The sequence below is a fragment of the Daldinia vernicosa genome (assembly GCF_022497035.1).
Source record: "Daldinia vernicosa strain CBS 139.73 unplaced genomic scaffold F5Y00scaffold_10, whole genome shotgun sequence".
In the NCBI taxonomy this organism is placed as follows: Eukaryota; Fungi; Ascomycota; class Sordariomycetes; order Xylariales; family Hypoxylaceae; genus Daldinia; species Daldinia vernicosa.
Genome location: NW_025953926.1, coordinates 260,597 through 288,106, shown reverse-complemented (window position 1 = coordinate 288,106; position 27,510 = coordinate 260,597). Strand labels below are relative to the sequence as shown.

The 27,510-nt window shown below is 48.1% G+C and overlaps 11 protein-coding genes across 11 annotated transcripts; 6 read left to right on the top strand and 5 right to left on the bottom strand.

The window, feature by feature from the left end:
* Positions 1–116: 116 nt before the first annotated feature.
* F5Y00DRAFT_259473 (PhoD-like phosphatase-domain-containing protein) lies at positions 117–2,632 on the top strand (the record flags this gene model as incomplete). The annotated part of the gene is made up of 11 exons (XM_048010886.1): positions 117–596; positions 674–833; positions 890–948; positions 998–1,105; positions 1,160–1,229; positions 1,291–1,429; positions 1,490–1,545; positions 1,613–1,669; positions 1,733–1,926; positions 1,993–2,452; positions 2,535–2,632. 11 exons carry the CDS (start codon positions 117–119, stop codon positions 2,630–2,632), a joined length of 1,881 nt encoding a protein of 626 aa, XP_047867393.1.
* A 380-nt stretch (positions 2,633–3,012) lies between these two features.
* On the top strand, positions 3,013–5,057 carry F5Y00DRAFT_229782 (protein arginine N-methyltransferase 1). The gene is made up of 6 exons (XM_048006814.1): positions 3,013–3,244; positions 3,363–3,376; positions 3,452–3,471; positions 3,551–3,660; positions 3,735–4,066; positions 4,117–5,057. The coding sequence occupies exons 1-6, from the start codon at positions 3,162–3,164 to the stop codon at positions 4,593–4,595; spliced, it is 1,038 nt and encodes a 345-aa protein (XP_047867392.1). The 5' UTR covers positions 3,013–3,161; the 3' UTR covers positions 4,596–5,057.
* Positions 5,058–5,243: 186 nt separating this feature from the next.
* On the top strand, positions 5,244–6,366 carry F5Y00DRAFT_229780 (Lumazine-binding protein). The gene is made up of 2 exons (XM_048006813.1): positions 5,244–5,517; positions 5,645–6,366. Exons 1-2 carry the CDS (start codon positions 5,487–5,489, stop codon positions 6,340–6,342), a joined length of 729 nt encoding a protein of 242 aa, XP_047867391.1. The 5' UTR covers positions 5,244–5,486; the 3' UTR covers positions 6,343–6,366.
* A 378-nt stretch (positions 6,367–6,744) lies between these two features.
* Positions 6,745–8,724, bottom strand: F5Y00DRAFT_229779 (uncharacterized protein). The gene is made up of 2 exons (XM_048006812.1): positions 7,786–8,724; positions 6,745–7,661 (listed from the first exon to the last, which is right to left on the bottom strand). Exons 1-2 carry the CDS (start codon positions 8,705–8,707, stop codon positions 6,832–6,834), a joined length of 1,752 nt encoding a protein of 583 aa, XP_047867390.1. The 5' UTR covers positions 8,708–8,724; the 3' UTR covers positions 6,745–6,831.
* A 440-nt stretch (positions 8,725–9,164) lies between these two features.
* F5Y00DRAFT_229778 (Phosphoacetylglucosamine mutase) lies at positions 9,165–11,242 on the top strand. The gene has a single exon (XM_048006811.1). The coding sequence runs from the start codon at positions 9,408–9,410 to the stop codon at positions 11,025–11,027; it is 1,620 nt and encodes a 539-aa protein (XP_047867389.1). The 5' UTR covers positions 9,165–9,407; the 3' UTR covers positions 11,028–11,242.
* A 312-nt stretch (positions 11,243–11,554) lies between these two features.
* Positions 11,555–13,089, bottom strand: F5Y00DRAFT_259468 (glycoside hydrolase family 5 protein; the record flags this gene model as incomplete). Its single annotated transcript, XM_048010885.1, has 4 exons — positions 11,555–11,743; positions 11,848–12,119; positions 12,274–12,595; positions 12,649–13,089. The coding sequence occupies 4 exons, from the start codon at positions 13,087–13,089 to the stop codon at positions 11,555–11,557; spliced, it is 1,224 nt and encodes a 407-aa protein (XP_047867388.1).
* Positions 13,090–14,305: 1,216 nt separating this feature from the next.
* On the top strand, positions 14,306–15,842 carry F5Y00DRAFT_267660 (Per1-like protein; the record flags this gene model as incomplete). Its single annotated transcript, XM_048012108.1, has 3 exons — positions 14,306–14,419; positions 14,679–15,499; positions 15,564–15,842. The coding sequence occupies 3 exons, from the start codon at positions 14,306–14,308 to the stop codon at positions 15,628–15,630; spliced, it is 1,002 nt and encodes a 333-aa protein (XP_047867387.1). The 3' UTR covers positions 15,631–15,842.
* Positions 15,843–17,279: 1,437 nt separating this feature from the next.
* Positions 17,280–19,649, bottom strand: F5Y00DRAFT_259466 (uncharacterized protein; the record flags this gene model as incomplete). The annotated part of the gene is made up of 3 exons (XM_048010884.1): positions 17,280–18,555; positions 18,610–18,845; positions 18,909–19,649. 3 exons carry the CDS (start codon positions 19,647–19,649, stop codon positions 17,280–17,282), a joined length of 2,253 nt encoding a protein of 750 aa, XP_047867386.1.
* A 3,547-nt stretch (positions 19,650–23,196) lies between these two features.
* On the bottom strand, positions 23,197–24,015 carry F5Y00DRAFT_267658 (uncharacterized protein; the record flags this gene model as incomplete). Its single annotated transcript, XM_048012107.1, has 1 exon — positions 23,197–24,015. One exon carries the CDS (start codon positions 24,013–24,015, stop codon positions 23,314–23,316), a length of 702 nt encoding a protein of 233 aa, XP_047867385.1. The 3' UTR covers positions 23,197–23,313.
* A 1,172-nt stretch (positions 24,016–25,187) lies between these two features.
* Positions 25,188–25,899, top strand: F5Y00DRAFT_259464 (uncharacterized protein; the record flags this gene model as incomplete). The annotated part of the gene is made up of 2 exons (XM_048010883.1): positions 25,188–25,790; positions 25,888–25,899. The coding sequence occupies 2 exons, from the start codon at positions 25,188–25,190 to the stop codon at positions 25,897–25,899; spliced, it is 615 nt and encodes a 204-aa protein (XP_047867384.1).
* A 164-nt stretch (positions 25,900–26,063) lies between these two features.
* On the bottom strand, positions 26,064–26,564 carry F5Y00DRAFT_259463 (YjgF-like protein; the record flags this gene model as incomplete). Its single annotated transcript, XM_048010882.1, has 3 exons — positions 26,064–26,384; positions 26,444–26,457; positions 26,522–26,564. 3 exons carry the CDS (start codon positions 26,562–26,564, stop codon positions 26,064–26,066), a joined length of 378 nt encoding a protein of 125 aa, XP_047867383.1.
* Between the last annotated feature and the right edge of the window lie 946 nt (positions 26,565–27,510).

Genomic DNA, 27,510 nt, shown 5'->3' with positions numbered 1-27,510 from the left:
GCTTTAATTGACTTTTACACATACATACCTACGTATGTATGTAATCGAGCTCTCAGCCCACCCGCGCCGTGCTAAGCTCGGAACTTATCCTCAGCCTAAAGCCACCCACCACCGCGATGAACAAGATGCTCACGCTGAGTCTCGCGACCGGGCTCCTGCTCCCCCTCGCAGCAGCAGCAGCAGCAGCAGCCGCGCGCTTCGACGGCAACCTGAACTTCGCGAGCCCCTCGCGCCGCCACGCCAGCCTCGGGATCGACGTCCCGCACGTCTCGCGGCGCAGCCTGAAGCGCGGCGCCGTGGCGTTGGCACCGGACGAACTGGGGTTTACGCACGGCGTGGCGTCTGGCGACCCGTACGCCGATAGCGTGGTCCTGTGGACGCGGGTCGCGCCGTCGCGGGAGTCGGACGCGAGCAATGTTACGGTCGAGGGGCCGGTGCCGCTGTATAGTCACGAGACGCAGAGTTATATCGATGCGGATGCTAGTCCGGTTTGTGTGGAGTGGAGGGTCTGGGAGAATGGGACTGGGGATGGGGGTGGGGGTGTTGTGGCTAGGGGGGATGCGTATACGACTAGCGATATTGATTATACTGTCAAGGTTATTATCTATCCATCCATTGCGGAACTTGTTCTCGTCGGGTTTTGGGGATGCAAGGGCTAATGGCGTGCGTGTAGGTCGAGGCTACGGGGCTGCAGCCGTTTACCACGTATAATTACCAGTTTACGATCTGCGGGTCTAGCAAGACGAGTCCCGTCGGGCGAACGAAGACTGCGCCGTTGGCGGATGTTGATGTTCCGGAGTTGAGGTTTGCCGTCTTTTCCTGTAGTAATTATCGTGAGTATTTTACTTTGGTGTTTATCTCAATAGGGGTCTTGCTGACAAATTGGAAGCGAATGGGTATTTTAATGCCTACGGAAACGCCGCGCGGAAGGACGAGCAGGACTATATGGTAAGTGTAGAATCTAGGCAATTTGTCGCACGTGTGTTAATATGAATAGGTTCACCTAGGTGACTACATATACGAAGGCAACGCAAAGGGCGAGCGAGCCCACGCGCCGCCGAAGTACCTATTTAGTTTGCATGACTATAGGACTCGCCACGGGCAAGTATGTATTACTTCGAGTTGTGGAATTGAGCTCGGATATTAACACAATAAACAGTATCGTACAGATCCAGATCTTCAACTTGCCTCCCAGAACTTTGCCTGGATAACGACCTGGGACGACCACGGTAAGTGGTGGATGAGTGAGATAATAAGTAGATGATTGGAGCTATCTGACTGTTCGTACAGAGGTCTCAAATAACGGGTACCGAGATGGGTCCAGCGCTTTGAATAACACCGAAGATTCTTTTCGCAAGGATGGTGGTGTCAGCGTAGACCAGCGGAAGATGAATGCTGTGAGAGCCTATTTCGAGTGGATGCCCATTCGGTGAGTATATAATAATCTAAGACCAAGCTTGAGTTGACGTTCCGCTAATATTTTCTAAAGCCAAGTTGATCTCGACGATAACCTGAGGGTATGGAGGAACTTTCAAATGGGAAACCGTATGTAGAATTAGATTCAAACCCCAATTCTGACCCCTTTTCATCACGCTAACTATTGGCGGTATAGTCCTGGATTTCATCGTACTCGATACTCGGAACTACGATCGAAGCATTACTTCGCTCGGTAAGTATCGGTATTCTCCGAAAGAAAAGCAACATTCAAGAATCCGCTGCTAACTGAGTAAAGACTGGAACGATAACTATATTGACCTCATTCGGAACGACGCCTCACGAACTCTAATGGGCTCGCACCAGGAGAACTGGTTTTATAACCAATTATCTAAGTCCCAGGACCGAGGTGCGACTTGGCGTATAATTGGCAACCAAATTGTATTCTCGCACATTGTCGAGTCTTACGGTTATGGTGGTGATAACTGGAATGTAAGTTGGGCACTTACCTACGACGAGGGTTACTGTTGGGTCTTGATTCTAATATAACGCTTTCAGGGATACCAAGCAAACAGGAACCGGACGCTAAAGCACCTCTACGACAACAATATCACTAACACCATCTTCCTAGCCGGCGATAGCCATCAAAACTGGGTATCAGACCTAGCCTGGCTAGACGAGAAGCCCTACGACTCAACCACCGGCGAAGGCTCCGTCGGCGTCGAATTCGCCGGAACAGCCGTCAGCTCTACCGGGTTTAGCGGGTTGATTGCGCCTGGCCGAACCGAGGCGAAGTACCGCGTGGGCAACAACTCGGTACTCCAGTGGCAGGACGGGTACTACCGCGGCTACTTCCTGCTGTCGGTGACTCCAAACAAACTAGACGCACGATATTATGGGTCGCCGAGCGTGGCATCTCGAAACGCGTGGGATCTGCCGTTAGCGAATTTCACGGTGTTTGCGGGTGAGAATAGGCTTGCTAGGCCGGTTGGTGGAGGGAGTGTTGAGGCTGGGTTTTGTAAGTGCCTCCTTCTATCTCGTCTCTTATTTACTCCCCTTGAAATTTCTTAGGGGTAACCTACTAATAAGTTGTATCGTAGTGAGGGGAGGGAAGACTAATCCGACGAATGTCACGCTGAATACTGATACCCAGAAATGGGATATCGTCGGCTATAATCAAATGTATATCGTTACTTAGGCCGTGAAGTAGGTAGCTGGGATCGAGGTAATGTTCAATGTCTAGTTGCATCGATAGCTAGTTTAATAAGTATATGAAAATCACGTTTAAATATATTATCCCTTAAGGTAGGTATGAATTAGTTAGAGAATAATCTCCTTTACATTATAAAGTCCTGATTGGCTTAGATAATAGGATTGTTCCTCATAGGGTATGTCCCGGAAGGTACTTACTACCTCGTATACGAATATCTGATAGGCATATCGTTTATCCAATTCCGGTGGGGTAAATTTTGCAAGCGGCAGGAATGGTGGACGCGTTAGGCGCGTAGAGAGTGAAAAAGTGCGAAAAGTGGGGTATTATTCGAGTCTAAATCCGTTGTACTACAATTTTTTAGTTACCCTGCAGCGGGTTCCCGTTCCCAGAAGCAAGAAAAAAGAAAAAAAAAATATAGTTACCTTCCTTACTACTTGGTGTCGTCTGGCCCCAATCTTCATTCTTTCATACTTCCAACCTCAACTTCGGTCCATTCACATCTTAATTCTAAACGATGGCTGCCGATAAGATGGACGTTGAAGCTGCCGAGCAGCAGCTCAAGAGCATGGCTCATTCTGAGCAGCATTATTTTAACAGGTTAGTTTCTTTGTGTGTGCGTATTGCTGGATCCTGGAATCTTAAAATCCTGGCAGCGATATACATACAATACATGCTCCGCGCGATAAGGCTCCTGCTAACACTTGTCGCACAACAGCTACAATCACCATGGTATGCATTCTGCATTCGTTACTGTTTGAGACGCTTCGAAGGATAATTTATTAACATGAATCTTGCGCAATTCAGGAATTCACGAGGAGATGCTGGTACGTGCTCTAAATTTGTAGAAGCATATCTACCCTGAGAAATATAGGTTAGCTAACCATGCATTGTTGCTTCATGCAGAAAGATGAAGTCCGCACAAGATCCTACATGAATGCCATCGTGCAGAACAAGCACCTCTTTAAGGATAAGGTCGTTCTTGACGTTGGTTGCGGAACAGCCATCCTCTCCATGTGAGCTACTATAACCATATAGCCCATATAGCAACTTTAACCCAGTTAAACTAATACGCCATCCTTCTGATTAGGTTCGCTGTCAGAGCTGGAGCCAAGCACGTAATCGGCGTTGATATGTCAACCATCATCTTCAAGGCCAGAGAAATTGTCAAGGTCAATGGCATGGAAGACAAGATCACCCTCATTCAGGGCAAGATGGAAGAGATTGAGCTGCCCTTCCCCAAGGTCGACATTATCATCTCGGAGTGGATGGGCTATTTCCTCCTCTACGAGAGCATGCTTGACACTGTCTTGTACGCCCGCGACAAGTTCCTCGAGAAGGATGGTTTGATCTTCCCGGACAAGGCCACCATCTTCGCCTGCGGTATCGAGGATGGCGAATACAAGGACGAGAAGATTGGATGTAAGTTCTGTGCCGCAAAATCCTATTAGAAGTAAGCTAACTAGTCGCAGTCTGGGATAACGTCTACGGGTTCGATTACACCCCCCTGAAGGAGACTGCCCTAGCCGAGCCTCTCGTTGATACGGTAGAGATCAAGGCGGCTGTAACAGACCCCGCCGCAGTTTTGACTCTTGATCTCTACACCTGCACAACGGCCGATCTTGCCTTCTCGATACCCTTCAAGTTGACGTCTCGACGTGACGACTTCATACACGCTCTTGTGGCATGGTTCGATATCGACTTCACGGCATGCCATAAGCCCGTCCGCTTCTCAACTGGCCCCCACACCAAGTATACCCATTGGAAGCAGACCGTCTTCTACCTAAACCAGGTCTTGACGGTACAGCAAGGAGAGGAGATCAGCTTCAAGTTGGACGTTAGGCCTAACGACAAGAACCGACGTGATCTGGACATCAAGATTGACTACCTCCTAGAGACCCAAGATAGCACTCGGCGTGCCGAGGGCACTTGCGAATATAAGATGTGCTAGAGGGGATGAATCTTCGAAGAGCGCGTCTCGTATTACAATGTCTTGCAGCTTAACGGGACTCGGGCTGGCCAGTCCCCCAACTAGTAGACGTGGTTTGCGAAGCGGACAACAAGCTGCAAAGCATCAATTCGACAGCCTTGCATCATGGCGTGGCGACCGGGGTTTGTACGGCGTTGGGAGGCATAGAATTTATTCTCCTCAGGTCAAGAGGGAAGAGGAACTGCCGTCTGCGAGGAAATGGAACTATGTTCGGGATAATTGTATGATATGGATCATACTTGATGACTGATGAAGATTACGATAGATAGTAACTCCTACACGTCCCTCGAGATGTCACCATATAGAAGGTGACGATTGAGAGGTTGATGGGTCAGTCAGGATCACCGCTCAGGTAGTCGTTAATATACCTACTTGATGGATATTCTATTACTTTGATGCGTGATTATAATTTGATTATCATTCATGCGAATGAGTATTGTTGCTTACTGAGCGTGGAGTCTCCAGCTTAAGTAACTGATGGCCTAGGTATGCCTTATTACAATATCGGTTCTACGGATCAGTCAGCATGACAGGGGTATATTACATATCTACTATAAAGCTAACTATGTCTGGATTTGGCTGGACCTAATATTTATAGGTGATTAATAACTTCTCCGTAAGGTACAAGATCCCGAGTAGTAAAATTTTCTATTTTTGCCTCTTATATAAAATAAGGGTCCTTCTCTAGCGCGGAACGTATTCCGTCTATCGTTTATTACCTATCGGACATGTGATAGCGGGGTGGAAAACTAAGAAGAACAACGTCATCCTTGCGACAAGCAGAACAGTTATAGTCTTTAGTCTCTCCCCTTACAAGATCCCCTTTAAATCAAGGACGGTAATCTAAGAACCATGTTTACGGGATTAGTCGAGGAGATTGGCGGTGAGTACTTTTATATATCTATTTGTGTTATGGTTTTTTTTTACTAGTTGTTGAAGAGAGGGAATTGAGATTGGGGTTCGAATTAAGATATAAGAGTGCTTGCTAATTGTACGCACACCCCTCGCAGTCGTCGCCGAGCTCAACCCCCACGACGAAACGGGCGGCACATCCCTCACCATCGCGCTCCCCGCGTCCTCCAAGCTGCTCGAGGGCGCCCTCCTCGGCGACAGCATCTCCGTCAACGGCGTGTGTCTCACCGCGACTCATCTCAGCACCATCACCACCGATAACGGCCAACAACAGCCGTCCTTCAAAGTCGGCATCGCCCCCGAAACCCTGCGCCTGACGAACCTCGGGGACCTAAAGCGGGACTCGCCCGTCAACCTCGAGCGCGCGGTCCGCGCCGACACCCGCATGGGCGGGCACTTCGTGCAGGGGCACGTGGACACCACGGCGGACGTGGTATCGGTCACGCCGGACGGCAACGCGCTGACGGTGCGGCTGGCGCCGCGGTCGCTGGAGGCGCTGCGGTACGTGGTGCACAAGGGGTACGTGGCGCTGGACGGGACGAGCCTGACGGTGACGAGGGTGGACGACGCGGAAGGGTGGTTCGAGGTCATGCTCATCGCGTACACGCAGGAGAAGGTGGTGCTGGCGCGCAAGGCCGCGGGCGACTCGGTCAATCTGGAGGTGGATGTGCTGGCTAAGTATGCGGAGAAGAGCATGGCGGGGTATCTGGGCGCGCAGGGCGAGATGTTGGTTAAGCCGATGCTGGAGGATATAGTGCAGAATTTGGTGGCGCAGGCTATGGGGGGGCATTCGTGAGGGGGGGTGGATGGATGGATGGACTGGCTGCTGGGGGGAATTGGGTTAACCAGTTTAAAGTATCAAGAGGGGGGGAAGGGGGGAATCTATTTGATGAGAGATGGAAGAACAGAAAAGGGGCTCGAATTGATCAAGGAAACTAGAGTTAGTATCAACTTAGACTTTACTATAGGCTAACTACGAATGCTCAAGCCAAGGATACATCTATTCTCGATGTTACCTACCTCTACTATTGGGAATGATCGATATCATGGCATATTCGCATTGAAGAACAGTCCCCTAATTTCGTTAGAGCCAGGAGCACGAAACTACCAAAGGGCCGCCGTGCCATCTGGAATGCGTATCATATAGTCATACGTTGAGGGCTACCAATAGCCGATATAGAGAATAAGCTACAGCATTGTCCAGAGATGCTAATAACGAAGAATGGCGCCTCAATGTATCAAGTTATTGACTCCAAATTCGGATTCGATATAGCAATTGACGGGCTTACATATCGGCCCAGACGTCGGCAATTTTCTGGCTGAGCGGCTTCGGAATCCTCTTGCGCCCAAACAGGCCTCCCATCTGCTCGAAGACCATCTCGCGTTTGCGCTTCTTGCCCTGTTCCCCGCTACCACAGCTCTCGAAAGCCTTTACGAATTCGTAAGGCGTCTTCCATCTCTTTTGGATCTCGAGGGCTTTCTCTCCAGTGACCTGTCTGGTACACATCAGCATCTTTAGATAGAGGTCCCGCAGCGTCATCATGTCGGATTTCGACGCCAAAGATGCGAATGCCGGGTAGGTGATATAATGCCCTGTTGTAGGCTCCTTCTGGCGAAGATGCTCGAGGAGCGGGAGATAATTCTGCGCGGTAAGGATTTCGGTGGGGATAACGAGTAGTGGCTTGCTTTCGTATTGCTTCTTTAGCAGCATAGTCATGCGTGTGAGATATCGAATGGTATCATCCATCCTCTGCGTCTTTTTCACGAAGAAGCCGTTAACGACCTGCGTCGACGCGATGGCGGATTGCACCATTTCTGCGCGTTTATCTAGCACTTCCGAATCCATCGAGATCTCTTCGACGATGTAAACGATGTTCTTAATGCCGGATCGTTTTAAGCGAAACTTTTGCTCGTGGAAACGGCCGTCTTTGATACTTCCGATTAAATCATCGAGCCGTTTTCTCTCTACGATATAATCGAGCACGATTTCATCTCCCTCGGCGCCAAGTCGAGGAAGGAAGTTTGCATCGTGGCATTTGGCTACCCAGAGAGCGTCGCCCAGTTCCAGGGCACGCACCATCGGGTTGACGCCATTCTTTGCCAGTTCATTTTGTACTGTGACGATTTAGGTTAGTAGCCGTTTCCTGGATTCGACAAACGAGGCGTTTTGTTTTGAGAGTCGAATTTAATGCTCTCGGCCTACATGGTGTGATAAGTATCAAACCAGGAGATTGCTTACTGTAGTCTCTATCGGTCTTTGCCCGGACCTCACGCGTGTCTAATACTAAACGCACCTCAAAGGATCCGGGAGCAAGACGAATTGGCCTAAAATTCGGCAATGCTGAGTTTCCTGATGCCGGATCGCCATTGGCGACGACATCGGAATAGCTAGATTCATTCCTAGGCGGATCTTGTATTTCCAGGGATGAGGACCTATTGGCAAGCCGTCGGAGAACAAGTTCAAATCCTTGAAGATCTAGCTCTACATTTGGTTCAACCAGTCTAGGTTGACCAGGATTTGTTGTTTGTTGAATCCGTCGTGCCACCTCCCATCCCTCCTCGGTCAAATGATACCTTCTAGTTGGTCTACCGCGTTCATAGACGAGGTCCTTCTCGACAAGGGTTGTCATAGACTTCCAAGCCGTGTAGTAACTTTTTGGGTCAGAAGGAACGGTAAAAGATGCATCGCAATGAGGTTGAGCAGCCTCGATCAATCGTTGCTTCGTCATTCCATTACGATTACCTTCCTCAAGCGTTGCCAAACCTAGAACTATGGCATAGGCGCCAGACCTGAGAGCTGGCACATAAGGCTTCGTCTTTCGTCTCTTAGGTGGTCTTTCTGCAGCACCATCTTCTTCATCTTCATCCTGGTTAGCCAAGCCAGGGATGATAAATTGCCTCGGACGCTTAGGCATAGGCAATCCATTATCATCGCAGTGCTTCTTCAGTTTTTCGGTCAAGCGATTACACAACGTCGTACCGAATCCTTTTAATTGTTGCAATTGAGAAGGATGTTGGAAGGGCATCGGACATTTCTTGAGGGATTCATATGCCTTCTTATAAACTAAAAGTCCCTTCGAATTCTGATCCCGAGCTGTTTCAATCCATTCCTCTATCCATCCTAGGAGGAGAGGATTAGCGCAAGGCTCATTAGACGGCATTTCGATCGTTTAAGGCGATGTCAATTTAGTATTATAATCTAAGAAGATAAGACGCGACTTAAGCGCGTTAGCAGAAGCAACGCCAATCGCGAAATCAGGTGACCACAACCAGCAAAATGCTCTACAACTTACCAAGATAAAGGGAAAGAAAACTCGGTAAGGTTGCAGGGGCTGAGAGGTGCCTTTTTCAGCTTAGAGCTCTTGGGCCACTACTCGACCCCACCTTCTTGGTAGCTGCGCTCTGACTGGCTCTCGGACTGGTTCTCAACCCTGCAGCTCGGGTAGCGTCAGATTCTCCTAGCGCGGGGCCATACCACTATGTCAGTATGTATGTACCTGGTAGTATGTACTTAGTAGCATACTTAGTAGCATGTACCTAGAATTAAGCACTTAGTGGGTGAGTACTTAAGTTTTAGCGACGGAGAGGGAGGGGTTACTACCTCGTATTAGGCTACCCGCTTAGTACTCGTTCGATACTTTCGATGTTACAACAACTTGGACTTTTCTAGCTTCGTACATATTTCATATAAAGCTAACTAAAATCTAACTCCTTGGTCCCTTATATTTAAACCCTTAACCCCATCTCAAGGTCTCCTGCTTTCATAGTTGATTTAACAATCCCAAATCCCAAATCCCACAAAAAAGAGATCTTTATCAACTGTGTATCGCATCTCGAGACTGAATATTAGCCCCTTCGAAGATGGACCGAGACGCAATCCTCGCCGCTTCGAAGAAGCACGATATAGTCCCCGGAAGAGTGTACAAATACGGTACTGCGGGCTTTCGTATGAATGCCGACCTTCTAGATGGCGTCACCTTCAGAGTCGGACTCCTGTCTGCTCTCCGGAGTCGTAAACTCAACGGCCAAACCATCGGCGTAATGATCACCGCTAGTCACAATCCTGCTGTGGATAACGGTGTCAAGATTGTTGATCCCATGGGAGATATGCTCGAGCAAGAGTGGGAAGTACATGCCACAAACCTCGTCAATGCCCCAAGCCACGAAGAGCTTGTCGATTACTTCTACAAGCTAGCCGACTCTCTCAAGATCGACCTAACCTCCTCCGGCAAGGTCATTGCCGGTCGAGACACTCGTCCTTCGGGCAAGAGACTCGTTACAGCCCTTGCCGACTCTCTAGCTGCTACGAATACCGTCTACACCGACTTCAAGATCCTCACAACCCCTCAGCTCCACTATCTAACCCGTTGTATCAATACCGCCGGAACCCCTGGCTCATATGGTGAGGTCAGCGAGACCGGGTATTACAAGAAGCTTGTCGAAGCTTTCTACCGCGCACTCCGCGGGCGACGGGTCTCTGGGAAGCTGTCTGTCGACTGTGCCAATGGTGTTGGTGGCCCGAAGCTTAGTGAGCTCCTCAAGCATCACGACTCTTCGAAGACAGGCCTGGAGGTTAGGGTTGCCAACGATGACGTCCTACGTCCGGAAGTCTTAAACCTAGACTGCGGTGCCGACTTCGTCAAGACTAGACAGCGAGCACCGGCGAGCCCCAAGCCCGCTCCTGGCGAGAGATGGTGCTCTCTGGACGGTGATGCAGACCGCCTCATGTATTATTGGATCGACCCGGATACCGGCTTCTTCATGCTCGACGGGGATCGCATCGCGACATTGGCTGCATCGTTCATTGCAGACCTCATTCGCACTGCTGGCTTAGAGGGTCAGCTTCGTATCGGTCTAGTCCAGACCGCTTACGCTAACGGATCAAGCACAAAATATGTCGAGCAACACTTACAGATCCCTGTCATCTGTACGCCTACGGGTGTCAAGCACCTCCACCACGCCGCTTGCTCGTATGATATTGGCGTATATTTCGAGGCGAACGGTCACGGCACCGTCCTCTTCTCTCAAGATGCCCTACAGGTATTCAAGACCAAGGAGCCCCAGTCGCCCGCGCAGAAGGACGCTCTCGAGACTCTCAGCGCCCTTGGAGATCTCATCAACCAGACCGTTGGAGATGCGATATCGGATATGCTCATGGTGGAAGTTATCTTGGCACACAAGGGGTGGTCGCTGAGAGACTGGGCCATGACGTACCAGGATCTTCCCAACCGTCTCGTCCGCGTCGAAGTCGGTAACAAGGACCTCTTCCGAACAACAGACGCAGAGCGAAGACTTAGCCACCCGGAGCACTGCCAGGACGAGATCGACAAGGTTGTGAAGAAGTACACCAACGCCCGCTCTTTCGCTAGGGCTAGCGGGACAGAGAACGCATGCAGGGTGTACGCGGAGGCGGCTACGAGATCCGAGGCCGACGAGCTCGCGAACAAGGTCGCCGCTATAGTGAAGGCATACGGAGGCTAGTGGCACGTATGAATTCTACTTGATAGCAGGTAGGGATACACGATGGAGCAAGAATCATGTATCGTAGACAAGTTCGGGGTTCTCAAAAATTGGTGAAGGGTCTTAGGGGGAGGTCGTTAAGAAGCTAAGGCTGAGGAGGCGGGCTCTTACGTATTATGAATATGTCTTACGAAAAATAGCTATAGCTGAATGATAAGTCACCGATGTTTTTTCGACGTTTTGATTTATAATTTTTTGCATATTGCGCCGCTTGTCTCAGCTAGGGGCAAGGGGCTCATATCATCACTTCTCATCCCAGTAGGAATGATTTCCCCGATTGGTTTACTCCACAAGATCTAAGGTCACATAAATATTCCTAGGCTTTGTCATAAGCGCCGTAGTTTTTCATACTTTTTTCAAGTCCGTGATACTACTATATGGATACAAAAACTTCCCCTTTCAAGCAGACAGTTTATATTACATAGTGTCCGGCCAATACGAGCCCTCCCCGTCGTCCTCGTCATCATACCCAGGCCAAAGATAGTTCCCTAACGGAACGACAGCGACGTAGGGGCCGGGCACGGTACCTCGGGCAAAGGCTCATCCGGCGCGATATCCTTGCCCTGGCTCATGGCGACGAAGTGCTTCCGTATAAGCTGGATGCGACTGTTCTGGTTTGCCGTGTTCTTCGGGTTGCCGTACTGAAGCGCGAGGCCGTCACTGTGGTCTACGTAGGTCTGTAATAAATAAACTTAGTGCTATTTCTTACGGTGATGATAACTGGGTAGGTACCTAAGGTATAGGACGGTTTTTTTTAAAAAAAAAAAAAAAAAATACTTACTTGGCAGTCAGGAGCATTGTGGCCAAATTGGCTCCAGAAGGTATCGCCTGCAACGGCAGGACTCTCCTCGATGATCTTGAACATGGATTGGAGGTTGGCGGTGTTGCCGCCGACCCAGTCGTACTCGCCGGCGAAGAACGGGCGCCCGGCAGCTTCGACGAGTTTGATATCTGCTTGCAGCTTGGCTGTGTCGACGGGATACATGTGGTCGGAGAAGATGTCGATTTCTTGGATGCTTAGGTGGGTTTTGTTGATGCCGTAAGTCCCGTCGACTGGATGTATGGGTTTAGTGTAATTCCTTAGGACTTGGTAGTCGAGCGTAAGGAGGTAGAAGATAGGGGCGTGGTTGTTGGGAATAAATATATAGGTATATATGAGTATGAATTATCGGGATATATATATATAGGGATGTATATATTCACATACCTACTAGCTTCTGCGGAGCAAGACTCTTAACATACTTGGCGATATCTTGTACCCAATCTACAGGTGAGTTCATATCACCCCATACAGGACCGAGGAGCTCGTTCCCCGTCTCGTACGCAAAGATTGTAGGGTCTTCAGCAAAGGTAAGGTTGTTGTACTGGTTTCTGTGAGTTACGATCGTCTTAATATAGTCTTTAAAGGTAGAGACGATGGTGGTATTGGTGTAGAATTGCTGAACTAGAGGGTTCTTCTCATCCCGTCTTTGATTCAGGTCGAAACCTGCCCAACGAAGGAAGTTGTATTTCCCTCCGTGATAATAGTCCTATCGAGATATGAGCTTATAGCTGCATCTGATTGTCTGATATATGAGCTAACATAGTTATCCACCAGCGGTATTAGTAGTCTGATACCGTATACGCCTGCTTGGTAGACGGCCCAGTCGATTGGGTCGAAGGCCTTGTCGTTGACTACTCCTGGTTCTGGCACAACGCTCAGGGGGTTCCCGGTGCTAATACCCAAGGTATGCCCGCGAATCATGGTACCTCCCAGAGCTTGTACAGTTGCCATCACCTCGGTAATACGCTCCTTGGTAGGGTAGCTAGCCTTAGTAGGAGCATAGAACGGCTCCCCAGCGGGAGGTGTCACATTCTCGTCGAGGCCTAGCCAGTAGACATTTGGCCCAACCATCTTCCAGACCTTTCCGTCAACCAGGAGACTGGTCCCGTTGCGCGTGACTGGCGATAACTTTGCAGCGCTTCGGCGGAGAGGGGAGGCAAAAGCGCTTGCCGCCCACAAAAGAACCAGAGATAGCTTCATTTCTAGAGTATGAATTTGATCCAGTTGGGAGAAAAGAAGAACATGATTAGACAGTCAAATCAGCGAACCGAAGCACGGCGAACTTTGAGATATAAACATAGTATAAACCACTGGACGGTGTTATAATGGCCCGCGGAGGGAAGCATTCCGGGTAATATGACATACCGAAATAGTAGACATTGCGGCTCACAAGCTTCAATAGGCCTGCTAATATGAACCATTACATTGCCGTGACTACCTCTAAGTAGTAAATACCAAATGTGACTCTATGGTTGTCCCTTATATATGGACATTTGGACCCTCATCGTGAAGATGCGGATCGTCGCATAGGTATAACATTAGCAAGAGCAGGTTGAATCTGTTAATCAAGACAACGTGACTCAACCTCTGAGTGTGTTGTTTTTAATATCTAATATGTCATAAATCATTTCGTTTACCAATACGTGAAGCGCATAGCTTCTTCCATTATTACCTATTGATTGTTTAGTATACAAGGTCAACTTGTTAATACGCCAATAGATATTAGAGGGGTTTGGAGCTAATAAGCTTTAAATTCGTCAAAGCAACAATTGTCAAAGCGACAATTGGGTAAGGAAAGAATCGCATTGTATGTATTGCCTCGGAATAACTTTAAGCTAGCAAAGCTAGTAAAGCTCGAGGAAGCTACCCTAACGTTTCATAAAAAGGAGCGTCACTAAAGAAAAAGGTTAATGTACCTACCTAACTGCACTACTGGAACCAGATAGGAAAGTTACCGGTACATGTGATGCACCAAATTACAGCCAAGAATCCGGGGTACCGATACAAGACGTCAATACGTCAATTGCTGTTCTTGGCGGGTCCGGCTTCCACCACCGGCGTTTCAATCGCGCTATGACGATCTACCTTTTACTGACCCGTTCTGCCCGTTAGCCATTAGGGGGTTATACATTAGGTATATTTTTCTTTTCTACGGCGCGATCATCCTGCCCCCCAACCCCACCCGCAAAGACCCCCTATGTAAAAAAAACCCATCCCTCAATTCGCGCTCGCATCCACCGCCAGCGAGGCGCCCAATCAGACAACCTGCACAAGCCCGTCCCGGCTGCCTAGGACAGATTTCTCATCCGGGCTGCTTGGGAAACCCGAGACCGAGAGTTGTGTTGTGTTTCGCATTCTCCAGTTTCTCTTTTGCTCCTCCCCCCTCTCCCAAAGAGCCAATGCAGCCCGACTCAAGATGCTTCGTCCAGAATCGCTACTGACCCTCCTCCTCGTCGCCCTCTGCTCGCTATGGAGCACCGCCGAAGCTTCCACCGGCGATCGATTACCCGAGTTCCGGGAATGCGTCAAGGTTCGTGTGTAAATACCCTCCTAACGTGTCTTATATACCATACATATATATATACGTGGGCTACGGCTATGATGTGCCGACTTGGCTAGAGGGGCCGGGTCATCGGCACCGTAGATCTATGTAAGAAATAAAAATAAAAATAAAAAATTGACTAACACGGACGGTTTCCGTTAAATAAATATATAGGTCTGCGCCCGTGAGAATTGCGATCCGAATAATAACCCTACCCACATCCGTATGTACCTCTCACCGCGAGAAGCTCGAACCGCGCCTCCAAACAGCTATCTGGGCTAACATTAGAGCTTCTCCGTCTCTCGCAGCCCTCCACCTCCGCCTCCTCTTCTGGACCTGTCCGCAGGAATGCGACTACACGTGCCAGCATATCGTGACGCAGCGGCGCGTGGCCGCGGGGAAGCCCGTAACGCAGTTCCATGGAAAATGGCCGTTTAAGCGGTTTCTCGGGATGCAGGAGCCTTTCTCGGTGCTGTTTAGCCTGGGAAACCTGATAGCGCATCATAATGGGCTGACCAAGGTCCGCGGGTCGATCCCGGCGGCGTACCCGCTGCGTCGGTATTACGAGATGTTCGCGTACTTCGGCATTGCGACCTGGATCTTCAGCGCTATCTTCCATACCCGCGACTTCCGCTTCACTGAGCAGCTCGATTACTTCGCTGCTGGCGCTGGCGTCCTCTACGGCATGTACTACACCCCGATCCGCGTCTTCCGCCTCGACCGCCCCACGCCCCGACGCCGCAGCCTTCTTCGGATTTGGACCGTTACTTGCTGCGCTTTATACGCCGCGCACGTCGCATACCTAAAGCTGTGGCGCTGGAATTACACATATAATATGACCGCCAACGTAATTGTGGGCTTAATACAAAACAGTCTTTGGAGCTACTTCAGTTTGAAGAGGTGGTCCGCGACCCATCGATCGTGGGCCATCTGGCCGGGTATCGCCGTTGCGTGGATTATGACGGTTATGGGCTTGGAACTGCTGGACTTCCCACCGTTGTGGGGAGCCTTGGACGCGCACAGTCTATGGCACCTAGGCACCATCGGCCCTACCATACTATGGTACAAGTAAGTTGGCGGCTTATTAACTCTCCGCGCTTATATCTAGTATCAAGCTTACCACGACCTGCAGTTTTATGGTCAAGGATTCCCAGGAGAACATCGCGCACGCGGACTGGATAAAAGATATTAAGGCCTAACAAACAACACGTCTTTACTGGTGAAGTTGATCGAATGTTTAGAGTCGATCGTTGTATATCCAAGCGTGGTGCGGTCTATGGCGTTCAAGAAATCTCTGGTAATAGGTCCATCATTTTTTCGGCCGGCAAAAAGGGAATAATATCATAGAAACAGGGAGTTTGAGGTTCGAATCAAAGTTAATAGAGACTAGGTTAATACCTATCATTGACTACCTAAACTATCTATATAGAGTCCGATTAGGACTACGCGTAAGACTACGCGTAATCTTCAGCGAACTTTTTCCAACTCTTTCTTACAAGCCGATTGTAGTCCGATCTAGAATCCCCATCCAATCTGTATCCATCCACCTGCCTCGCTAGAAAGATACCAACAATAAAATCCTAGAATCATTAAGTTAGCTCCAAGTTCCAGTCCTCAAACCGTCATGAAACCAAAAAATGAAGCATAAAGCCCGCCAAGGCATCAGAAACCAAATATTCTAAGCACAACACATCCCCACCTCCCCGCGGCGCTCCCACGCCCACCCGTCGACACCGAGCACCGCGGCAGCACGTGGCGATGCACGCGCGGCGCCCATACGGCCGGCAGGTAGAAAAACGCGGGAAACACGCACGGTTCAGCCGAGGAGAGCAGAACGCCAGCTCTCCCCTCCCCCTTCCTCCCCAAAGAAAGGAAAGGAAAGGAAAGGAAAGGGGAAAAAAACAGTCGCCCGCCCCCGAAGACGGTCTCATACGGCTCTTCCTAAATTGAGAGGTAAGGTTCGACACTTGCGGTGTCGGGGTCATCATAGCAATTGGCGGCAGCGGCGGCGGCGGTGTACATTATATATAATGTACACACACAAAAAGAATTTGCAGGTGTAAAAAAAAATAGAAGGCTTACCTATTTCCAAAGCGAGGGACGAGTCTCCTACCTAGATAAAAGTAGGAGACGACGGACGGTGAAGTTCGGATAATCGAGATGGAAGATGTAAAGAGCAGAAGCAAAAGAAAGGAAAAAAACCTTTGCAGATAAATTTCGACATGGATGAATTGGGTCTAAAATAAAAAGCGGGTCGTTTGCCAACCGCCAGACAGACGGCCTGGGTACGACTCCACCAGTTCGATTCACAGTATCAAATTGACCTATCAGGAGGTATTTTATTTCTTTTCCTGCCACAAAATTGGCAGTTTTAGAAATATGTAGACCAGTCGCTTTTATCTCGAAATAAGAGGCATGTAAATGAATTTTTTTCTCATTATTGGAGATGCCTCTCTCTGTCTCCCTATTCTGCAACTAAGACTGCAAAATTCCCGAGCTATGTTGTTTCCGAGATCGCTCCTTGCCATATCAAAAAACATCCGTAGACATATCAGCAAAGCTAAACTTTATGCAAAATAATATGAATCTGTACACAGGGTGTGACAAGCAGAGCGCTGTCCATCTAACCCTAAATCCTCAGCACATATGCCGTAATCTTCAACCACCATGGCATTCTGGCATCGACTTTCCCTAAATCCGCTCAAAATACGCGCGACTCGTTATCATCATAACATCATCAAAAGTTGGCACAAAACCAGCATGACGAGAACGTATGCAAAGCACACAAGTCACCAAAATTGCTGTCCACCCAACAATAGGCCCAAATGCCCCCACTAGTTATAAACAACTAGATGGGCGGAAAGCCTTGAAGTTCTGATGCTGTCCAATCCATGGGTTGATATTCGGGCTGATATTCAATGCTAAAATCTTTTAAAGATGGTTGGCTATAACCAGCAGCAAGACTAGGTGGGATAGTTCCAAAAAGAGAAAAATCACTCGACTTATCCATCGTGCCAGCAGGGAACAGGGCGAAGTCCTGGCCAAACTGATTGTGACAAGGCTGGAAGTCTTCAAAGCCCTCGTCCACCATAGTTGGCGGTGTCAACATGAGTTGATTACCCTGGCCGAGAGTTGAGAACTGTGGCATGGAAAACTGTTGGCAGGGATCCGCTGTGAAGTTTGCAAAAGCACTGATGTCTTTGTTGTAAACCGAGTGTGTCGGTGTAGGTATTTGTACATGGGCATTGTAGAGATCTTCGAATTGGCCAGTGAACTCGGGGCTCAGGTCTTCGAAAGTGTTGAAGTGGTCAGAGTCGGCGCTAGAAGGCGTGTTGTTGTCAACCGGAGAATATTCCAGTTGGATGTCATTGTCAAACGGTTGATGCTCGTATAAGCTAGCATTGAACTCCTGATCCGACGGATATGTCGGAAATTCGTGCTCATTGTTGTAGTGAAGAAATAGAGGATCTTCGGGTGGTGTCATCACGAGGTCGGTTTGCTCGCTGCTCGGGGTAGGCAAGCCCTTAATCAGAGGCGTAGGTTGGGCAGAACTGCCAGCTTTGCTTGATTTCTTCTGACCATTGGTCTTGGTCCTAACGTATGTCCAGCCGTGCGCTTTCTCCATATGCTGTTTGCAATTGGATTCGCGCTTGGACTTATATGGGCACGGCTTGAAATGGCACTCGAACATGGGAGGAGCTGCCGAATGTTTATCGTTGACATGTCGGTCCATCTCCTTCTCAGTAGGCCAACCATAATCGTGGTATTTGCAGGTAGGAATAGGACACTTCCAGGGACGAGAGTGCGTCTTTTCATGCTTCGTCAGATCACAGGGTCGCTTGAATTCCTTGCTGCAACCCGGATGGGCACATTTCTTAGGAGCGAGCTCCTCTGGCGAAGCGTTCTTCTTTCGGCGAGCCATGGATCGCATGATTTCTTCTTCGTCCTCGGCCTGCTCGCTCATGGAACGCTTAAATCGGATTGGGCCTTTTACTTCTTCCTCAAGGTCCTCAACAGGCTTTCCGGTGGCTAGAGAGATCGCCTTGCCATTCTTCTTTACGCGGACTAACTCCGCTGGTCGACCGTTGGTTGTAAGACCACCAACAAGTTTCACCTCATCAGTTCTGTCCGTCAGGTTAGCATACGTGCAAACACTAGGATTATGGCGGGCATCATACGGATCAACATCCATCTCGTCCAACTCCTCTCCAGCGTCCCGTCTCTTGCGAGCCTCTTGCATCTGTTGCGCGTGTTGACGAATTTGTTCCACAAGATCAATAAAGTAGCCGCTGTTGTAAGGTCGATCGTGAGGCCGGGTTTGTTCTCGATCGCTAAGGTATTCGACAGTAGCTTGGATGCACCGAATCGAAGTGAGGCAGAAGTCGCGATATAGTTCGACAGACTTTGCGGTCTCCTTCAAGCACAACCAACGATAAGTAACTCCACATACACTAGGGTCTTTCATTAATTGACTCACCGGTGCCATAAAGATAAGTGTCTTCTCGAGGTCCCTAAGACAAACGATCTGGTCCTCCTGGATCCTTCTGGGACAGTCAAGGACAATGGGATGAAAGTCTTTTAGTGACGGCTCGCTTAATAGCGGTCTCAGGATATGTTCAGCGATGCGATTCCTAGCACGCGGGCTAAGACGTTGAATATTCTGAGACTTAGAGGCCGTGGCCGACCTTGTTATAGCTGAAGCGCCAGTGCCAGAAGACTTAGCCTCCTTCCGCTTCTGATTTGTGGACGCAATGGATGTTCCCAACCCACTATCAGACTCGTGGTGGTGGGAAGAGCGACGGCTACGAGGACGTAGCGTCCTTCGCTCCGGCTCGAAAGTAGTTGGCTCCTCGGACATTGTGTCTCCTACTAGAGTATTGTCCAGGAAGCCTCTGGGGATAGGAGGACAGTCGTCCGAGAAGGGGCTTATAGGATTTGATTGCTCGGCCTTGATAGCCGACAGGGTCACCTCGAATTTGCTAATGTTTAAGGCAGCACGACGTTTATGAGCATCGACAACATCATCAAGACTGGTCTGAGAGCGTCGAGGTAGCGAGGGCACTCTGAATGGAGTAGCAGCAGATGGACTAGTCGGGGTGACAGGAGAATGGAAGGTTGCGCCCTTCCGTAGGGTTAGGTTCGTCTTAACGGTTAGACCATTGCCGGAACCTGAGTCCGGGCGAGTCACCGGGGTCCTTCGAGGGTTGGAGAAGGACATGATGATGACTCGGTATAACGGGTGTGGGGAACAGATTTATGATAGGCGAGAGGCGATCGATGATATCGTTGCTCTGAACTCTGTAAAGACCACGGTACCGGTTAGCACAGTTATGCACCATAAGGCTGAGCAGTCATATGAGTCATAAGGGCCCTCCCACACCGAGTCTCAGATGGCCTGAGGAATGAAAAACATATCACAATTGACAGCTTGACATTGGTCAATCGATGGGTCTCGGACGAGACAGGAAAGTGAAATATATATGTGGTAGGGCTAGAAGAACACCCCGGGGATAGGACAGGACATTTCTTACATGAGTAGCGGGTTCACGGAACAGATGAGCTCATGCGTAGAAAGAGAGAAGGACTATGTATATGTATGTGCTGATGCGCGTTTCGCGGAAAATAAGACAAAATTGAGTCGAGATATAGACAATGTGTCGCCAACTTCAGCAGAGAAGAGGGCTCGTTCTTCACAAGCTAACCTACGTAGCCGGTGTAATAGATAGGACAAGATAAAAGAGGACACAATAGGACAAAATAATATGGCAGCCTTAGAGAGATACGACAGATGAATTGTTAATAGGTAAAGCTGGCTGCGCAAGAACGCTTTACTCGCTTGGTCGAGGAAAAGAGGCGCCGGAAAGGACGAAGAGTCGAAGAAGGGTAAGGGCTCTTGGGGGTTTGAGATGATGGGAAGTCGTTGTGAAAAGGATGGAGAAGGTATTTAGGCAGCAGCCGTCTTCTATGGGGACTGGGGGGAACTGTCAAGGACCACCCTTGTCAAGTTCCTAGACCAAGTCCCAAGTCGAGTTTGATGGTTCTAAAAGTAGTGGCTAGGTAGTACCCACTATGATTTGCTGCATCACTAATGGTTCACTAACATTTTCCGTCACTTCCGCACTATCATGAAATACTCGCTAAAAGTCCTAGGGTACTTTTAGGGCAGATGTATGTATGTAACTCAGCTGCTGCGCCTATCTAGGGACCTACGCCTCGCGCTAAACCGGATATGAGGACGCGACCCCGTTTCTTAATCCATAGTTAATTCATAGTTCGCTTACACTACCTACATGGTCCATATTCTAACGTTCAATGTTCCTGCCAAAGATCCAGAATGTCTCTCATACATCATGCCACTTGCCAAATCTAACATCCTACCCACGTTTCGACTATGACTATAAACTACCTAACCTACATACATGTGTAAATACTACGATAGAAGGACACGTATAGAAACCTTAATCACCTCCTGCGGTTCATACCAAACAGATCTCAAGCTACCATCTCCATTCGTGTCTGTGGTGTTGTGGAACACGCCGACAAGTAAGAATAGAGATCGGAAGAAGAGAGGTCGAAGATAGATAGATATTATGCATAATGATTAGCAACGCTGGCCCTGCAGGATCTACGGACAAGCTGTGCTGGACTCGCGCTAAGCCTTGAAATACGTTGTTTACTTTACTTTATTAATAATACATGATACCCGATGCGCATAATAATACTTTGTACTTCGTAGATAACGTACATAAGAACCGAGTGGTTCCACGCTCTTCTGTAGCCACGATTCCTTCCAGACGGAGGGACCTCGTTTCCCATGTCGTATGACGATTCACAATAAAGTCGTATCGATTTACATTATTGTGAAAAGAACAAATAACCTTAGACCCCTAACTAATTGTTAGTTGCGTTGCTAATTGTCCGAGGACCCCTTTTCTTATTCGTACAAAGCTTCGCTCCCGGCCTAAAAGAGGTATCCAGTCTATCCGGCTCGGTCATGTTTCGTTTAATTGCCCCGACCGGCAACTTTATTCCTACCCTGTGACGTCAACTTATAGCACTATTGTAGAGTTGTTTCACCGGTAATTAGGTCAGTTGTAGAATTCCGTCCGCGTCCTTTTCGGAAACTTCTATGTAGTAAGGGGGTGTTTTGCGCAGATGCGAAATTCAAAGACTCGCGTATTATACATCACCTAAGGTATTAGGTTTTATCTCCTAAATCGCATCTGCGAGATTGGTCATTCCCGTCTTTAGAAAGGTGCGGCTTGATAATTGATTTGATCTTCTTATCGATTCAGCGGAGCACATGAACAATGACAGCACCGCCCTGCATCTATTCTTTCTATCGTTCTTCCAATCAGGAATCAGGAATCTCCACAATTAAGGCTATCATAAATTCTCTGTGCTACAAGAAGCACTGGAGTAGAAGTTGCAGGAACTTTGGGGATTTGCTGCATGAGATAAAAACCAATGCCTGTAAGCTTCCGAGATTTACACTACACTATGAGTCAACGGAGAATGCTGCGGTGTCAACACTCTATTCGATCCCGCTAATTTTGATGATGCGATTCCTCCATTCAGGGGTGTTTTCGCAATCGCTAATTCAACCACTCGCAGTCTTCCTGTCTTCTGGACCCTCGTTACTAAAACATTGCTAGGTATGTGCATGGAGGTATCATGTAAGCACTTATGAACCTTGTTTGCTTCCAGTTCTGCAAATGTGATACAGTAAAAACTCGATATAACGAATCGCAAAAAACAAAGACCTAAATTCGTTATATCGTAAATTCGTTATGTAGCAAATAAGGTACATTTATAATGTACCTCCGAAAAGGGTAAGGTGCTTCCAACACAGGCTTAAAATTAAAAGCTTAAGCGAAACTAGGTAAAGTTTTCCCCGAAATAGCCGATTGTTAAGCTAAAAACGGTATAGCTTTGCCTTTTTTATAACGAATTTGGTGGTAACTAATCTCCAAAAGTAACGAATTTCGTTATATAAAAAGATTCGTTAAAATACATACAAATTTAATAAAACATAGTATCAAATTCGTTATAGAGTGAATTCGCTATGTACTAGATTCGTTATATCGAGTTTTTACTGTAGATTCAAAGGGTCCCCAAGAGGGTCCCAAGATTAGATCTGCCCTCTTCACCCCCTCCCCTCCTCTTGGCGACGATTGGTTGACACGTACCACCGTCGCATCCATAACGCCATGCCGTCAAAAGTCGTCAAAGTCGTCTATCTGTGGTCGTCAGCCCTATCAATTGATCAATATTGACGACCCATAACGACGATACCGCCAACCAATAAAATCATCCGGAATTTAGATGCCTTTCACCACACCCGCGCGTCAATGTATGTAGAATATCGGTGCCTGAGCTACTGTAGTCTGTATATAGGTCTATTATCTCGATTCAGATCTCTCGTCATGGAATACGTAACTTGAACGCGCAAATCTACTATTATGTATGCAGTATCACGTTAACAATGGGGTGAGTACTAGGGGAAGGCAGATGCTTTACAGATCGCTACCGAACAAAACTTACGAATTCAAAATCAAATTACTAACAGGTAACCATGTCAAATGGACACTACGATATGTACCTAGGTCTAAAGTCTAGATTCCTCCTCACTATTGCTCACCTGTAGATTATCATCATCGTCAGTGACCAAAGATATACAACATGCCTCTAGTCTAATTAAGCGTGGGGAAAACGAACCGTCGTATCCATTCTCTTGGTACCTATGCTCGCTAAAACAGGCATTTCTTATTTCGATACTCGTGCCTGGGTATAGTAGTAGTGATATCTTCTCTACGTAGCCGAGAACTATCTATGTATGATATATTCAGAAGACTCACAGTAATTAAGCGCGCGGCATCCTCTTAGAACGCGCCCTGGCGTCCATAGCCATATCCCGTGCGGGAGTAGAGGTCATTGCCCCTGTGAGCTAACGGCGAGGGGGTATAAGCAAGTCTCCTCCTATCATTGTCGTCCTCGTCGTCTTCGCTAGAAATGTCGCTAACCCCGTTACTATCTACAGAACCCCGACGTATATCCCGGGATGACTGTTGGTGCCGACTAGGGTTCATGGTCATGGTCTCGGACGTCCTAGGTTGTTCACGGACCACTCCATGAATGGTCCCATGCATACTTCTGTACCGGTGCAGGTTGTCCTTATGGACTTCTACTCTCCCGCCTGGGACCTTCTTCAACTGGGAGTGTTCTGATATGGCGGCGTGGCTAGGCTGGCTGGGGTACTGGTACTGGGAACGCTGGCTATAGTACTGGTCCCGGTCGGATTGTCGAGAGCGATCCGGGTCGTATACACGACGGAAGTCGCTACCCGGGAGACCAACGAAAGCTTCCGCAAGGTTGGGCTCGACGTGTGAGTCTCTATTTCCAGGTTGTCCGTAATTATAGGGGCTATTCATATTATGGTCGCGCGGCCACCCGTAGCTCTTAGCTGCACGAGTGGCTTCTCGACGTGGAGAACGTTCAAAATGTGATGGATAATCACCCCTGTCCCGTCGCTGTCGCTGGGGCCTCTGGTCATCATAGTCATCGGAACATACACCTAAACACATCGTGAAGTTTCTGCTAGTTAAACTTGGTAATAGTTCGGTGTTTCTAGGGCGTTCTTGTCCGAGCGAAGAAATAAGGAGGGTAAGAATCGAAATGCTATACCGGATAGCTTGAAAAAAAAAAAAGGGATACTGTTTTTCTACCAATAAGCAATGCTAGACACTGCTTTGGTAGTTCCAGTAGAGTGAGAATTAAATAGAATAGGAAGGTACGACCGGACAAGATCTTTCTCACGGTATCAATGTGCTTGTGATGTGGTTATATGAGTCAACAGGAGTGACCCCTTACTTTATGAGATTGGTATTCTTTGTCCTTCTCTATTATTGTGTCTTTGTGACTTTGGGAGAATCACTGTGACACCGAGACAAGCAGAGTGATATTTTCGTAAAACCGCTCTTTATTGAATCATCTGCTCAGAAGTAATCCACAATAGCATTGACTGGGACGTATATTTATATACTATCAACGAACAACCGATTCATACGTAAACAATGTCAGATCTCTATCCTAGTTTATATATGGCGAATGCGTTTTTGATTTGTTCTCGAATACTATCGAGTTATAACTATCGTATTGATACATACCCAGAGTTGAGCATCTACCCCAGTTGAGTACATCACTACCTGTAGTACATATGAGTAAGTCTCGTGAAGAATTCGAGTTGTATTAACTTAGCAGTGGAACTTCGTGTCAATTCCTAACTACAGCACTTATTTATCGCATGTCTTCGATGAATATATCGATACTGGAGATCCTTAAAATACTCATATAGAGAGGAGTGAATTGTGTAGGTAGATTTACTTTCCCCCCTTTGCCGTACCACAATAATCATCGAGCAAGACAATAACTCACAGAGGAAGTATAATAGAACAACGTTAGATATTTGGCCGTCGGGAGAGTAGCAAACCTCCGTTGCTTCACTCGTCGTCATCGAACGGTCAGAAGCAAGCGTTCTATTTGGTAATAAAGCTGTTATATATACCACTAATTACAGGCAAGTTTAAACATCACATAGGGCAGAAAGAAGACAAGCATCGAAATGAAGACAATAAAAAAGCTACTAGACCGAGGGGGGTGCGGGGGGAGAAGTCAAGACCATGCAAAAAACAAGAGACATGAGGATGCCTCATCGTCCGGGGAAGAAAATAATGCACATGGCGCCCATACCATAACAATGAACTACATACCCCAGAACTACGGCATGGCAGAAACGCTCGCCTATCTTCATTCCGGTTCCCCATACGACCTAGCGAGGCTCTTCGACGAACGTGACCGTGTAGAAAACCAAACGCGTCGACGTCCCGAGACGAAAGGCACAAAGGAAGTCGAGCTCATACTCCGCGAGCCAACTATCCGCTCGGTCAAGCAACTTTACCAGATCTGCAAACAGGCCGAAGTCGCCGCTAAATACGGCCTCCCCGGTATAATCGCATACAACTTCAGTAAGTCTACCGGTTGGAATAAACTTAACATGTCAAAACTACCCTCGCTGCAGCTCAGAAAGCCGAGGGAGACGGGGAGAAAGCCTAGTGGTCTCTTTGGCACCTCCGTTGTCGAGCCTGATTTCGACATGTCGATGTTCTCGTTTAGTATCGATCGGCCGTCGTCGCCTGTTAGTGAAGCCGGTGGTTGGAGAGACTTGCCGTATACGTATGGGGACTTGGAGATGGGGTCCCCTAATCCCCCAGCGACGCCAGATCTCTACACTACCGAGGAGGATGAATGGGAAGTGAGCCGGGCAACATCCCTTACGGTGACGAAGATACCTATTTGGCAGGTACGTATGGTACACATACCTCCTCGGATCAATATTCACATTACCGATAAGTAGAGTAAATATAGGTACTAGAAAAGTCGCTAACGAAGAGCGTTAGGTCCCGACTTGATTGAAGTGCCTTCAATTTTATTTACTTTTTATTCTTAGTGACATGATTCTGTCCGGATAGCTAGTATGACTCATACCCCTTGAGAGCACAATAGCTCCTAGCCTAGTTTTAGGTGAATGCAATCAACGTATTTAGATCAAGCTTTCGATTGCGCTTAGAAATCCCTAAGGGAGAGCAATGCACTCAATCTCAACGTCGACAGCCTTGGGCAGCTGCTTGACGGCTACGCAGCTGCGGGCGGGCTTGTGGGTAAACCACTTCTCGTACTCCTTGTTCATGTCGGCGAACAGCGACATATCGGCTAAGAAGATGTTGACCTTGACGACCCTCTCAATGGAGGAACCGGCGGCTGTGAGGACGGCCTTCAGGTTGGAGATGCAGACTGCCGTCTTCTCGCCAATGGTACCTTCTACGAGGTTGCCATTGGCATCACAGGGAATCTGGCCGGAGCAGTAAATGGCAGTTGGCGTCTTGATGGCGTGGGACTATGATAGCTAATTAGCTCTCTGAGCGAATTGGATGTCAGGACCTGTCCTGTTCATACGTAAGGTCCAGCAGCTGTATACTATGTTAGTTATTATTCATATTAACTATTCTCTAATATTATATTATTTCCACTTACGCGGAGCTGCGTCCTTGGAGAAAACCGGAGTGATGTCAGACATGGTGCGGATAGGGGTTGAAGCTCGGAAGACAAAAGGTGTTCGGGAAGCTGGAATGAAGCTGCGACGGACTGTAGATGAGAGAAGTGCTCGAATTGGAGATGCTCGAAGAACTACGGGCATAGCTAGACTAAATTATAGACCAGAATATGTAATAATAACTCGATTGACGCCCTTGTAGGTAATCGTTTTTAATGAGTGGAGATTTGTAAGCTGTAGTTTTTAGGGCTCGCAGTCCTCTCCGTACTTCGGCATCCCGGCTCTTGATGGGGGGGAAGTTGCCAAGCCCCGTACTACCTGAGCACGTTTCTTAAGTGGGAGGAGCTTTGGGTGGTTAGGTACATAAATGAGACACTTGTATTGTACGTAAACTTTGGTGAGGTTAGAGTAGCGCTAGCCCTACTCAAACTTGTTTAGGTACATAGTGTACACAAGCTTATCTACGTCTATACAGTAGGTCCTCCGACTATTTATGTAAGTAATGTACATGCAGGTAATCCGACGCATGTATTAGATACATGCACATATAAATCAAGTGTAGAAAAGTTGCTGTTTGCACCTTCGGTATCGATGTTTGTAAATGTTCCACATAGAACGGATAACTAGATGAGATCGGTGATCGGTTATCGGTTATCGATAAAAGGTCCGTAAGAGATCGGTTTCGGCACAAGCTTTACTTCTTCACTTACATGGATGTACCTATGTACGACTCAGCCCACTGTGAGAAAAAAAAGGGGGCGTGAGGCTTAGGTGTTGCCAAGTGGCCAAAATTAACTTGATAACCCCTATCCGCCCAGCTAGGCAAGGTACAATACTACTGTACCCGTCATATTAGGTACCGACATGGTAGTATAGAGTGGAACACCACGCAAGCTTGCGCGACTGAAGCTTCCCCTGCGTTAACTAAGATTTTAATGAGGGCCGACTTTTTGAACACTTCTTCTTGATC